Source organism: Asparagus officinalis, chromosome 5 (genome assembly GCF_001876935.1).
Source record: "Asparagus officinalis chromosome 5, Aspof.V1, whole genome shotgun sequence".
Lineage (NCBI taxonomy): Eukaryota > Viridiplantae > Streptophyta > Magnoliopsida > Asparagales > Asparagaceae > Asparagus > Asparagus officinalis.
In genome coordinates this window covers 13932653-13947090 of record NC_033798.1, presented here as the reverse complement: position 1 = coordinate 13947090, position 14438 = coordinate 13932653, and the positions used below count along the sequence as shown (strand labels likewise).

Below are 14438 nucleotides of genomic sequence, written 5' to 3'. Positions count from 1 at the left end.
TCGGCTTTCTTGGGGTTCATGGAGTGGGTCGGATCGGGTCGGATCCATGTGTTGTTTAACTAAATCCGATTGGAGATGATTTAGGTTGCTGGATTTTGATGGGCCCACAAAATTATGGGGGTAGCTTTCACAGAACCCACGAACTTGGGGGCCTTTCCTACTAACCGCCCTAAAAAACAATTTATTCCACTAAACTCTTTTAAACTTTTTAAATGTCTCATAAAACTTTCCGAAGTTTCAAATTTTTCTAATAGACCACTAATCAACAGGGTTGATCATCACTGGCCGGTTCCACAAGACACCCCGAAGTTTCATTGGGTTACTAATATCAGAACTTTCAGGATCTTTTTAGTTAATACTCCCAAAATTTTGGGGCATTTTGTAAATTTTACCCAAATTTATGTGACATCTCTACCGCAGATAATTTTGTGTGTACATTGGTCATCAACTTATGTTTCAGCACTTATACTCTTCAATTGATATTTTGAGAGGAACAAATTGTATATATATTCCTCTATAATAATGGGAGGACCCAAAAATTACTATTCATGCTACAGTAAACACTACATGTATCTATTCTTCTATTCTTCTATACAAATGGGAGGATCAGAGAATCACTGTTCATAGCACAGTAAGGGGGTGTTAGTCAATTGGGACATTTTCATGCAAAATGGGATAATTGTTAAAGTGGAATAATATTTCGCTAGTGGGATATTTTAGTGGGATAACTAGGAACAGTTTTGTGAAGCGGGATATTTTGATAAAATAACGTGGGATAAATTTTTATAATCATGAAGTATATATTTATGCATTTTGAAGATATAAATACTATTTACGTATTTTAAACTTACTACTATTAATTGATAATTGCTTATAAGAATGTTCGTTACTATTAAATAACTTTTGGTTAGACTATAAGATATTGACAATTATTATTATGATGATGGTCTAATGATGGTGATAACCATAATAGGAAATAAGTAAAGAAAAAATAAAAAATAATAAAATAAATACGAGTTCTAGTTTTTTACCACATAGTTCCAAGCTAAAACTTGGAATAATTTGAGAGACTAGAACTCTCATTTTTGTATAGAAAAAAAAAGGGATAATTTTGTACAATTATCTCAATTCTAGTTTTGTTAAAGTTCTGCTTGACTAACACTGTAAAATTTTATTCTAGTTTTAGTTCTATATGACTAACACCTTAAAATTTTGTTCTAGGTTTAGTTTTATGTGACTAACACCTTAAAATTTTATCCCACAGATTATTACAGTTCTAATTTTAAGTTCTAGGTGTCTAACCCCCCTAAATTGAACAGTAATTCTCTCTCCTCCCATTCTCGCTCTTCTCACGCCTATATCCCGTATCACCTCAAACCCCTCTGTCCCTACCAGCCCAAAATTCAAAATTCAAAACACACCCCCTCTCCGTCATAAATCCAGGCCCTCCCACGAGACAGCGATCTTTCCCTCTCTGAGATAAATCCAGGCCCTAATCCGTCATAAATCCAGGCCCTCCCACGAGACAGCGATCTTTCCCTCTCTGAGATAAATCCAGGCCCTAATCTCTCTCCCATTCCGATGCCAACCCTAGACTCCATCTCCTCTTCTCCAAACCTTCTCATCGCCATTTGCCTCTCAAACTCCAATTCCCTCATGATCTCCTCCTCCATCATTCTATTGTCAGCGATTTGTCTCGCAAGGATCTCCTCTCTCATCCGCTCCCGCCGGAGCTCCTCTATCAGGGCTTCCGCTCTTGACGTCATCACCAGCGGGGCGAAGCCGGAGCTCCAGATGTCGATTCCAGCTGAGATCAGGAACCAAATCAAAGTTTGAAGGAAAAAAGAAATCTAAAATTAGGGTTTTTGTTAGGTACCTCGAAGAGCCTGATCAGTGAAGTACCAGTAGTGGAGGAGTAGCACAAGGTCATGGGCATCATGAACTCGGCTTGCTAAATACTACGTCCCTCTCGAAGAATCAGAGAAGCACAAGGTCAGAATACGAGGTCTGATCTCTTCCCCTTTGCATAAACCTAGACATTTTCTTTGATTTTTGTTTTAATATTTATCCTTTTTGTTTAATTTGTTAGGTTCATAGGTTGGTGGTCAACAGGGATCATAAGTTCACCAATTTTGCTGAGGTATGTTGCCAAAAGATCGAATCTTTTTCTTGAATTGTTAGGTTTAAGTAAAATTGTTCAATTGTAAATGGTGAGTATAAGTTGACATTTCAGATGTGATTCTTTTTTTCATCAAAGTTTAAAGGAGAACACTTTTAGAAGCATTTTTTTTCTAACCGTGCTATGATCAGGAGTGTGAAATCAAATTTATAGACAAATTTCGTGGAGTTTGTTCTTTGAGGATGGTTTACGGGAGAAGGAAAAAAAATACCATCTAAAAAAATTTTGGTTTCATGCTGGGTAAGATGACATTGGATGCTATTTACATACTAAAATAATGTATTGAAATTTCTAGAATCAAATATATTTTCATGTGGTTGTCATTGATTTAGGCCAAAAAATTATTAGGTCCCTAAGAAACTAATTGGTGGATTAGAAAAGAAATAAGCTTCAAGTATTTACATTGATGTGGTTAAGGACATATGTCAGACTAGAAACCATGGTTGAAAATTGCTAAGGGTAACTAAAATAAGAACATACCACATCTTAGACTTCACTGAGGATTACATTAGGTACTTTTACATATGACAGACATATGAGTTTATTAAACTTAAGATATCCAAGGTAAAAGTCTTTTGATGCATATTTTACGAATTTAGGATACTATAAAAGGGATAATTTAGTTGTAGAAAGGCGTTGAGGAGTTCTAGAATCTAAAGGGGTACCAAATAGCAAGATAAAAAGATGTGATGCAACTTTATTAGCATGACCATGTGAATAACTGATAATGTAGAGCATTACTGGCCTATAAATCTTGGGAGTAACAATTTTCCTTTGTAAATCTAAATTTGGACCTGAGTAACAATTTTCATTAACATTGAATGGTTTTCATTTAAACTCTATGTGAATACAAATTTATTTTCATTAACTATTGTGCCTTTAATAAATGTATTCTCCTTCCAAATTCCCACCAACATACACTTTCATTTAAAGTCTCAAATAGAACTATTTTTGGTTAATCCCGTCCTTGAGAAGATCCTTTGCCTAATTTCTTCTTTTTTCCATTGTCAATTTAAAGGTTAGTGCTAATCAAATACAGTTGATTGTTAATCCATGCTTTAGTTCTAATCAATGTCTTAGCATGAGGCTAAATTGTGTTAATCAATGCTTGAATGTAGCCTATTCCTTGCTTTTTTCAAACTTCTCAATGCTTCGCACACAAAAAATCAGGTAAAAAAATGACACTGGCTCTAAATCTTAGCCTCTTTCTGTTATTTTCTATGGGCATTAAACAATTACATGTCAAAGCACTTCTGAAATTGACGTATAGTTCCATTTTTTCTACATTGTATAGTATACATATTGGACATCCACTTACAGTTTCACTTAATTTTTATGGAGTTATAGGTTATGAAAGTTGATATAATTAGTTTATGTACCTATATAAGCTATACGTTATGCAATTGTTTTCCCTAATTTTCATTTGTTATCGAGTGTTTGATATTTAATAATATTTCATCAAAGGATGCATTGCTTTCTGACATTTTTTCCATTTTATATTTAGCTGACTTATTGCCTTTTTTTTAATCAATTGTAGGTTGAAGATTCCTTGATCCTAACAAAACTCATTTTATCCTCTCTCCCTCTTTAATCTCCTCTCAAGTCTATTGTTCTTCTTTATTATCAAATTGTTTTCCCTTATTTGCATTTGTTAACAACTATCTATATAATTGATAACTTATTCATTATACATGCAGGAATACTCACAGTGAGAATAACTTGCGGTTATTGACGGCATCTGTCTCTTTCTCTGATACTCAACCAAAAACAATAAAGGCTTCACAACCACCACTTTATGAAGTTGTATTGCATATTAACATTAGTGAGTTATCTATTTAATAAATGATAACACCATCTTCTGCAATTATAGGACTACTTTTCCATATGCAATGTGTAAATCATTAGAGTTGTGAAGGAACTAGATGTCGAGATTGTGCAAAAAAAAAACAAACAATCAACTTCAGGACAAGTCTGTTGCAAATCATGTAATAGGGAAGTAGTGGCTCAAATCAGGTACACATTCATATGCATATTTCATAGTCATAATTACAAAGCACATGCAATATTATTTTCAATCATTACCAAGTTTATAATTACATAAATCAGGTACGTACAAAGCTATAAAGTGAAATATAGTTCAGCAATTATGACGTTTCTATAATTTGTGTTCTTAAATCGAAAATTATACAATATAGTAATAGGTATCCATCACCTCATATGCCTTTCATTGTATATTTGAATTTCAAATATTACTATCGTGCCTTCAATCAATGTATTCTCCCTCCAAATTCCCACCAACATACACTTTCATGTAATTTGGCTCAAATAGAATTATTTTTTTGAAATCTCGTCCTTCAGAAGATCATTTTCCTTATTTCTTCTTTTTTCATTGTCAATTTAAAGGTTAGTGCTAATCAAATACAATTGATTGTTAATCCATGATTTAGTTCTAAGCGTGGTGTTTTATCATGAGCCTAAATTATGTTAATCAATGCTTTATTGCAATATATTCCTTGCTTTTTTCCAGCTTCACAATGCTTCGTACACTACAAATCAGCTAAAAAATGGCACTGACTCTAAATCTTAGCCTCTTTCTGTTATTTTCTATGGACACTAAGCAATTACATATCAAAGCACTTCTGAAATTTTCTGAATGCTGAATTTTTTTGCTCTCACAAGCTCAAAAAGCTAAGTATTTATGATCTCAAAGACAAACTCACAATATTTTCAGGCATTTTTGAAATTATTTGGTACAATTTCATTGAGCCAGAAAATTGACGTATATTAAAGAAATTGTCGGCCTAGAATCACATCATTTCCTAAATTATTTTTGTGATCCGCTCCGTTGAACTTGATCTACACGTTCTTAAATCCAAACACACCAATTTTGGGGTGAACCCGTCATATTTTGACCCTTTATCCACTCGCTACAATTTTAACGGTTTCGAATGAATAGAACTTTTTGCACGGCTCAATGTTTTTGCTGTTTAAAGATGTTTAATAGGAGAGCGGAGGTCGTTTCGAGGCTGAAATCAAAAGAGGAGTGTGCAGCTCCTTTGATTTCATTCCTTCAGAATTCATCTTATGTTCAGGAGCACAAGGCTGATAAGCAATACAACATCCAGATGCTCAATGATTGGTTTAAGGTTCTTTTTTTATTTGCTATGGTTATATTGCTGAATTTATTTAATTTAAAATTGAACATAAATCTGCAGATTAGTTGTTATTTTGCTGTAGTGAATTAACTTTTGCAATGTCGTTCCCAATCTTTGATTGAATAGCTAACATTTATTTGGTCGTGCAAATTGGTCCAGAGCAGATAGAAGCTTTATATCAGTATGCAAAGTTCCAATTTGAGTGTGGGAGCTACTCTGCTGCATCTGAATTTTTGTATTAATATCGTGCGTTGTGCACTAACAGTGAAAGGAGCCTTAGTGTACTTTGGGGAAAACTTGCAGCTGAGATTTTAATGCAGAACTGGGATGAAGCTCTTGAGGAACTGAATCGTTTGAAGAGATAATGACTCAAAAGGTGATTCTTTATGTCCTTCTTTCCCTCTTCACTGCATTAAAAGATAGGATTTGGTTATATGGATCAAATAAACAAGATGTTTCCATGAATCAAGAAGTCCATAATTATTAGGAGGTAAAACATTTGGACTTTCTGAAAATACAGTTACATTTCTAATATAGCAATAGAAAGTAAAGATATATTTCCATTATCATTAATAACTATCTGACATAGTTACATTTCTAATATAGCAATAGAAAGTAAAGATATATTTCCATTATCATTAATAACTATCTGACATAATTTTACTATATATTAAGTTTCTTTGTTGTAGTTGGCACAAGATTTTTGACTCCATGACATATTCCAATTAAGATCTAGAGGTTGAAATTATAAGTGATTCCCTAACATGTTTTTATTCGTGGACTTGCTTCCATTTGCAAGGTGAATTAGGGGCTAGATATCTAAAGCTCCACTTTAGATATCTGTCTCCTCATCCATTTAATGTTTTCTAAAATTTTTGAAATTTGAATTTGGTTTTAATTTCAGGAAATTAAGGTTAACTTGATAATTGAAGACTATTATATGCCTTGGATCAGTATGTAAATTATGGTTAACTTGATAATTGAAGACTATTTATGGTTTTTTAATCATATTTTGATATGAGTTTTGTTTTTTAATGGTGAATTAGGATTGCGTGGTCGAGTTTCAGGTCAGGCCATATTTATTCTTGGAGGGCATCTTATGTTTATGCTCATGGTTTGTTCTCTACTCCCTTTTTCAAAGGAATATTTTTATGTTTACTTTTTTTTGAATGTGTGCATTTATTTGTATTTGAAATTCCCTCTATAATAATGAAAGCTCCTTTTTTCTTCAAGTTCATTTATATGAACAAACTATAATAATGTAACATTACGATACCTCTATGCAATATATTCATGTATATGGTTATTATATTGAATATTGAGGATTTTGACAAACTATAATAGTGTAACATTAAAATACCTCTATGCCTATATATTCATGTATATGGTTATTATATTGAATATTGAGGATTTTGACCAAATAGTGATGATTGTTTGATTTAGTGTTGAAGATATGGTGTTAAAGTGTGATGTTTATAAACAAAGAAATTTTATGTCATTTGGTGTTCTGTAATTTACCTCTTTTAAAAAATTTGTTTTTTTATATCTGTATAATTGGTTGGTGTTGTATTCTAAGTTGGTTGATTAGATTTGTTAAGAACAGAGATGTAATATTTAGTGTTGTATAATGCACATCATGTGCTACATAACCTACAAATATAATGAGAATCATTGGGCGATCTTGGGATTCTACCTTCAAATGATAGGGTTTCTAATAGTCGAAGTATTTAACTTTTAACTAGAGAATAGTTAACATTTTGCGTTATTTTCTGAATTTTGCACTAAGTTGTTGAATTACTGCTATCACGCTGTATGGATCTCTATTTGACTAAATGTTGCTTTCTTATACTTTGCACCCTATATCTCTTGAATATAATGAATTGATGGCACTATCAGTAATAGCAATCTGGTTGTGGCTTTATTCTTAAAAATTTATCTCAACTTTAGATTTCTGGAGATGTCATTACTCATTAGATGATTTGCTGAAAAATAATTTTCCCTTCAGGCTAATTGGACCGGAGATGCCATCTCGGAAGTTATTAGCTACAACTAATGATTTGACTGATGCAGAGAACTTACTCAGGTATTTAGTCATAGAATTTTTCTTAAGCCATTTTTCAATATAGTGTCTGTTTACTTATTCAGCTTTGTCATTGTCTATATATGGCATGAAAAATTATTTGAATAATGTCGAGCAAATATAATTATATTATATAACTACCATTCATACAAGCTATATCTAATTTTTGGTTTTGTTTACATTGAGATTCTGGCATAGCACCCTTTATATGATTTCATGACTAGAATATGAGCTTTTATAGTTATATTTTTGACATGAGATGAAATAAATAGGACCTAACTAAAGCACAAGCTCTTTTTCTATTGAGTTAAATCTCCATGAATTTTCATCAAGACCTTGAGCATTGTTTCTTATCAAAATTGGATTATCATGCCGTGTTAGCAAAATTGAAACACAAATTTCATCTTCAACGACTACTTGCTCAAGTATTGTGATCACTATCAGGTCAAACCTTTTTCTTACCGACCTCTTAATGGTAATATACATTTCTCTTTTTTTCAATCGTTACATATTTCTAATCATGCAACTTGCAGTCGATGTTAGGATGATTACATTTTTTTGTCAATTTTAGTTTAGAAGGCATCTTAAAGCTATATATTAGGATATCCAATGCTACAGTAAATTAAAATTTGGATCGTCCTCTAAATATAAAGAAGTAGATATGATTTCTAAATCAAATTTAAAATTTGGATCCTCCTTTAAGTATAAAGGAGTAGATATATGATTTCTAATTTTAAGCATACAATAATCATATTAAATATTTTAAAACTTAGAGAAAAGTAAGTTCAAAATGCAATACTTAAAAAAATAGCGAGCCGTGCTTTGCACGGGGTGCACACTAGTTCCTCTATAATGACAGGACCAAGAATCACTATTCATGCTACAGTAAACACTGTATTAATTCATACTGTAGCATTATTAAAAATATTGCTGTAGCAATTTGAAAAAAATTTGTTGGGATACTGCAGCATTAAAAAAATATATTGATATAGCATTTTAAAAAATATATTAAAACAATTAAAAATGAGATTACTGTAGCAATAAAAAAAGGAAAGATCGTGCTTCGCACAGGGCGCACACTAGTTATTTATGAATTAAAGGTCGATAAGTGCTAGCAACATGGTGGTAGTTGCAATTACTACGTAATCTTAATAGTATAGCAACCCGATTATTTTTCTTAATGTCAATAATACCATTGATTGTTGAAACTCATTAAATCATTATGCGTCTATGATTTGTTTCTTTTGTCGATCTGCAATAGAATTTCGTTTTACTAATCGAGTAGACACAGGAAAACACCAAAGACTAGACAATTCAGTTCATAGAGAAACGGTTAGATCTAATCTAGCCGAATGCATATATTATCTATTATCTAATACTAAAGTATTATAAAAGTTTGTTGCTATGTTGAAACATTTCTTTCAATTTTTCTCTTAAACGCACATACATACATTATAAATCATAAACATCAAAAATATACACGCTAATTATCATACCACCTATCAAATGTCTACATACATTGATGCATACATACGTACTCAACACTAATGAGGATTTTTAGAACAGATAATGTTCATATACACAACCTGGCTACAATTGATGATGAATTCTTAGAATTTTATTTGTAGGTCATATTTATTAACAAAATAGGTATTTTCCTACGTAATTATGGTGTTGTTCTAATTTATAGAATTAATAATGTACTTTTATAGCAAACTGAACGAAACTTAACGGGGTGTTTGTTTAGTTGTAAGTGAAAATTGTAAGTATGAAAGTCACTTATTCTTGAGACTTCATTTGTTTGTTTTATTGAAAGTAATAGTGAAAATGAGATCCAAAATATAGTTCACTTTAGGGGGTGTTTATTTGCATGCAAGTGAAAGATGAAAGTGAGAAAGTTACTTTCATTTAACAATTAAGGTGTTTGTTTTCATGTAAGTGGTTATGAAAGTGAGATGCAAGAAAGTTGTCACATATAATTTAAGGCAATTTTGACTTCTCCTAAAAAAGTGGTGAAGTCACATGAAAGTGATAAAAATGTAACTAATTTAATTAAATAATTTTAATTATACTCTCTAATTAATCTTATTTTACCACGTCATCTTCACATTGCACTTTCGATAATAATTTAATTTTTCAGACAAACACTGTATTTCATTTGCGTGCTGACATGGATGTAAAAGTCATTTGCAAAAAAATAACTTACATATTTTAAATTCACTTTCAGATTGCCAAACATCCTCTTAGATTTTTTGCAATTTCAACATCCCCTAAAAAAGTGCATAAGTGAGCTATGAAAGTGAAAAGTGGGGACCACATTATATTAAAAAATATTATAATAATTAATATATCAGATTTTTTTCATCTTCAACGATATTTCATGTCTAATTTTTCTCTCACGCCTCTTTTCTCTTCCCGCTGTATTTTTCCCTTTTTTCTTTTTTACCTCTATAGAACTAATCCCACTGTTTTTCCCCGCGTTTTGAATACTATTCTCATCATTGTTTGTTGCTAGTTTGAAATATGTCACTGATATTTGTTTCCATTGAAAATAAATAATTGGGTTATTTACATTTTGTAGCTTGGGTGTTCTTTGTGATTCTCTCATCTCCATATGCAAGTATTACAAAAATAATTTGATCATAATGTTAATAATACCAAGAATTTCTTTTTTGCTAAAATTTTGCCAGTGAGATTATACTAGAACTATCCATGATGATTGCTTAGTTTTGGGTATATATGTCTTAGATTTTATTTATTTTGTTAAATTAGTGCTGATGACTACATGATCTTAGTCATGGATATGGTTCAAAATAGTAAATAGAGAATGTAAGTGATTTAAAGAAAAACATGTTTTTTTAATATATAAATAAACAAAATAATGCTGACACATCATCCTCACTTTTATACTTTCAACAATAACTTTTTTTTTTTTGCAAACAAACAATGTATGTCACTTATATCAGTTATATGCTGACTTGGATGCATTTTCGCACTTTCAAAGAAAAGTCAATTTCATACTTTCAACTAAGTTGCAAGTACACAAACACCCCCTTTCTTTCTTTTTGCTATAATTTTTCTAGCTTGAAATATTATTTTATTGTTAACGAAAATGTGCCGACGCGAATAATAACATGCAGACAAACCCCGCTATTGAGCCAGGCCCATGGCAAGCTAGATCGTGGAAGCAGGCATGCGTTAATTTGGATGACCGTTTAATTTCTTTCACATTAACCTTGACTAGATAATATAATTACTCCACCCATAATAATTACCAATTAATACAATTATTAATTTTCCACGTCCTCTGAATCAACCGTTCTTTTAGAATTAATTTTGTTGTTTCATTTCACACCTCACATAAACAGTCGTGCCAACTCTGTAATTAATAATTAATCCTCCGATGTTGCCTCTTCATTTCCCTAATAACAATTGTTCTTATAAAATCTCATTAGTCTTCTCGTAGTAAACTGATATTATCATTAACTTGAATAAACTTGCATGATCCATAAAGACAGATAAAACATTTAGGCTGCAACTATGGATTTTGTGTGAGGTTTTCTTGCCGAAAAAGCAGAGACATGATCAAGGAAGAAACACTACGAAATTGCATAAATAACTGCAATTTCTTAATAGTTCTGAAGCCAACAGTTGAAAATTGAGGGCATGAAATTATCTAGTAGATTGTAATGTTAACTATGGGGAAAAAAAGCTAGCAATAAATAACTACTCGACGACCTAATTACCGGTTGCCCCAATAAGTTCTGAAGCCTCATTATAAGGTCCACCTCAGCGTCCTCAAACTTTCCTCTCTTAAGGGCATGTTTGGATTTCAATGGGGTTAAGGGAAGTTAAGGGAAGCTAGGTGAGAGAAGAGAAGGGAAGGGAAGGGAGTTCCCTTCCCTTTCCTTCCCCTTGGTTACACCCCAATTTGGGGGTTAACAAATTTTATACTATTAAGGGGTGAACTAAGGGGAACTAGGGTGAATAACTTCACCTCCTAAATGTTCCCAAACAAGATGAATGGTTCCCCTAACTTCCCTTCTCCTGTATTCCCCTCAATCCAAACAAGCCATAACGCTCTGATAAAGACAATTCAACCAAATCTTAGCCTGAGCTCTTTGCACACACCTATTGAGGCCATCAGCTCCAAAAGAAACTAGCATGTAATCAACAGATAGTTTCTGTAAGAGTTACTGAAGAGTTGATAGGAGTTGCAGCTGACAGTTTAAAAAGAGGAACATAAATCCACTTCTCCCAAAAATAAGTTACTTAAAAAATTTGGAACACTAGAACAAAGATAAACATGTGCCAGAAGTTAGAATTTGGGTGCAAAAATAAGTTTATTGCAGGATACGGGTGAGGGTTCGGATACGGGACACAGTAAAATCATAAAAAGTTAGGATACGGGAACACACCTATGTATATATATATATATACATATATGAAAATTAATAATATATATGAAATCAGTATTGTTTTTCATTCACAGGCTATGAGAACTAAAATCCTTGTGTACCATTTTTATGTTTCTTTTATTGAGTAGATTATCAATTGAAAAACCGCTCATTTTTTAACTACATACCCAAAGTCCCTATAAAATCATACTTATGAACTAGGGATGTGCAAAAATGAATATGTCCTGAGTCTAACAAGTTGCATAATTTTGAGGTTAAGTGTACGATAATACGTTGAAGAAGTGTATCACGAGTTTTTTTTTACCTAAACCATGTGTTATATATTGAGTACACATCTAAATAAATATTTATATGTATCCAAGAAGTGTCCAAGGAGTGTCTGACATAGACATGGATATGAGAAGTGTCGGACACGGATACGACAACCCATATGAAGTGTCTGGGTAACTTTGCTATATACTAAAGTTAACGAAAAAATGAACAGTTGTTGACTACAGTAAATTCTCGTGTTATTTATTATAAGGGGTTTTTGTTTTTAGGCCCATTTGTTTACTCAACTTTTATCTTCAAATCCAAGCATTATTACTTGTATCTTTAAGCCCAATTCTCTTTTTGTATTTATCTTTAAACCCAATCTCCGAAACACAATACTTAAAAAACTTGTATTTATACAGAAACAGGGTAAAGTTCCCAAAATACCCCTTTCATTAGCCCATATAAACCCAATTCTCTCTCCTCATTTGTGCCTTTTCAATTTAAACCCTAATTGAAAAACGAAAATCCTCCTTCTCATGATCGTCCTCGCTACTGTCGCCTACTGTCGTCTCCCGTCGCCTGCTGCCATCTCCCGTCGCCCGTCTCCCTTCGCCGTTGCCGTCGCCCGACTCCGTCGCTCGGAGCCCGTTGCCTTGGCCATTGTCCGTCACCCGCCGCCGTCACAGTCCTTGGAGGTATGCTCTAAATCTTCGATAACAATAATGTAGTTTCAGATGCGCATCAGGTGATGATAATGATCATTTCAAAAATTTTTGGGGATAAATTTTAGCTTTTTATTCATTTTTTTGTGCTGAATATGATCACATTTTGGCTATGCGCGGCAACGAAATTAGGTTTCAGTTAATTTTGGCTTAAATCAAAATTGCTAAAAATTGCTAATTGGTATTTTAAATAATATTAATCGCCATGGATTTTGTTGCATGTAAGAGATCTTTGAGACCCGAACGCGAATTCTTGTTTGCATGAGTGACAAAATCTGGCAAATTAATCTTGTTTCGTTGCACATGCTCTTTCTTGAGAATTTTATAGTTGCAAAAACCTTTTTTTCACAAATTGATTACAATCAACATGATTTTCGCGAATCACGTTTAATCCATCTACCCAATGCGGAAACCCCAAATTCGTAGGATGAAAAATGCAAAAAAAGAATAATTTACTTGATAAAATCCCAGGATGTTGAACTTGTCGGCCCCATTCTGTTTTCAGTGCAACGTTGTCGACAATCTCTTAGTTCATCTATTCACTTTTGTTTTTGTTTCAGGATGACTGATGAGACTATCTGTTGTTTTGTGTAATTGTTCTTTTTTTTATATCTGGTTTAAATTGTGTCATGTGGAGTGAATGAAATAATTTTTATATGCACTGAAGAGCTTTGCTTGTTCGTGAAAAGTCTAGCTTCAAGGTGTGTAGAATCATCCGAATAAGGAATACTTCTTGTCACAAGATAGAAAGTGTTGATGTACCTCAACAACTTGGGTTAGTGTATTCGACTTATCCGTATGTTGTTGTTTTTTTCGTATGTGCTAACACATATAAACTATATATTGCGGGCCAACAGTGTCATATTGATATTGTAAACATTTAAATTTGTAGTAGCCTGTATTGCGGGGTGTTCTTGATGGCATACATGTTCAGTCTCGTTTCCGGTCAACCAATTTCAATTGACCAAAAGGATTGTGTAAGACATAAAGCTCGTATCGTTGCTCTATTTATATCTGAAGATATATTTTCCATAAGTGTAATGTTCATTGAACCGCTTATATTTAGTCTATTGTTCTTTTGATCCGCTTATATTTTGATTTCAGGATATCAACGTGATCCTCAAGACCAATTCCCCGGATGCTAGATGTCAAATGTGATATCCAATATTTTTTTATATAAATATATATTTGGAAATTAATTTATAAAGTATTGTCTCAGTATGAAACCTGTAGGACTGCTGTTGGAATTGGTTATGTAAAGTTCGGCCACAATTTTGGGACATGTATATAGTTTGTCAATTCTAGGAGTTCTGTCAAATGTGATATTCAATATTTTGGAATTACTTGGAGCATTGCATCCAGTTTCTTCTCCCTCGATGGAGCACTCATTTATTTTGTTTTATATAAATATATGTTTGGAAATATATTTTAATTCCGAGGCTTGTGTTTTTGTCTTGTAGGCTAAAATTTCAAAGGTTTGTAAGCTACATTTTAGGTTATAGCATGAAACATGTAAGTATAGCACGTTATCCTGTAAGTATAGCATGAATTCATAAAAATTATTAAAATTTGTTATGAATTGATAAAAATAAGTTAAATTTGTTATGATTGATAAAAATTTAGTTAAAT

The 14438-nt window shown here is 32.5% G+C and overlaps 1 protein-coding gene across 13 annotated transcripts; it reads left to right on the top strand.

Moving 5' to 3' along the window:
* On the top strand, positions 1519-14116 carry LOC109843931. 13 transcript variants are annotated; one of them, XR_002247838.1, is made up of 10 exons: positions 1519-2005; positions 2090-2140; positions 3877-4001; positions 5173-5325; positions 5494-5710; positions 6381-6448; positions 7340-7417; positions 13499-13584; positions 13705-13786; positions 13914-14116. XR_002247838.1 is itself a non-coding variant. In XM_020412915.1 (10 exons), exons 5-10 carry the CDS (start codon positions 5699-5701, stop codon positions 13965-13967), a joined length of 405 nt encoding a protein of 134 aa, XP_020268504.1. In that variant the 5' UTR covers positions 1519-1992; positions 2090-2140; positions 3877-4001; positions 5173-5325; positions 5494-5698; the 3' UTR covers positions 13968-14116. The 13 variants fall into 13 exon arrangements, 8 of the variants coding, with proteins under 8 accessions (XP_020268504.1, XP_020268505.1, XP_020268503.1 ...); XR_002247836.1 differs by having other exon boundaries at positions 13702-13786; XR_002247839.1 differs by adding an exon at positions 6239-6287 and having other exon boundaries at positions 13499-13786.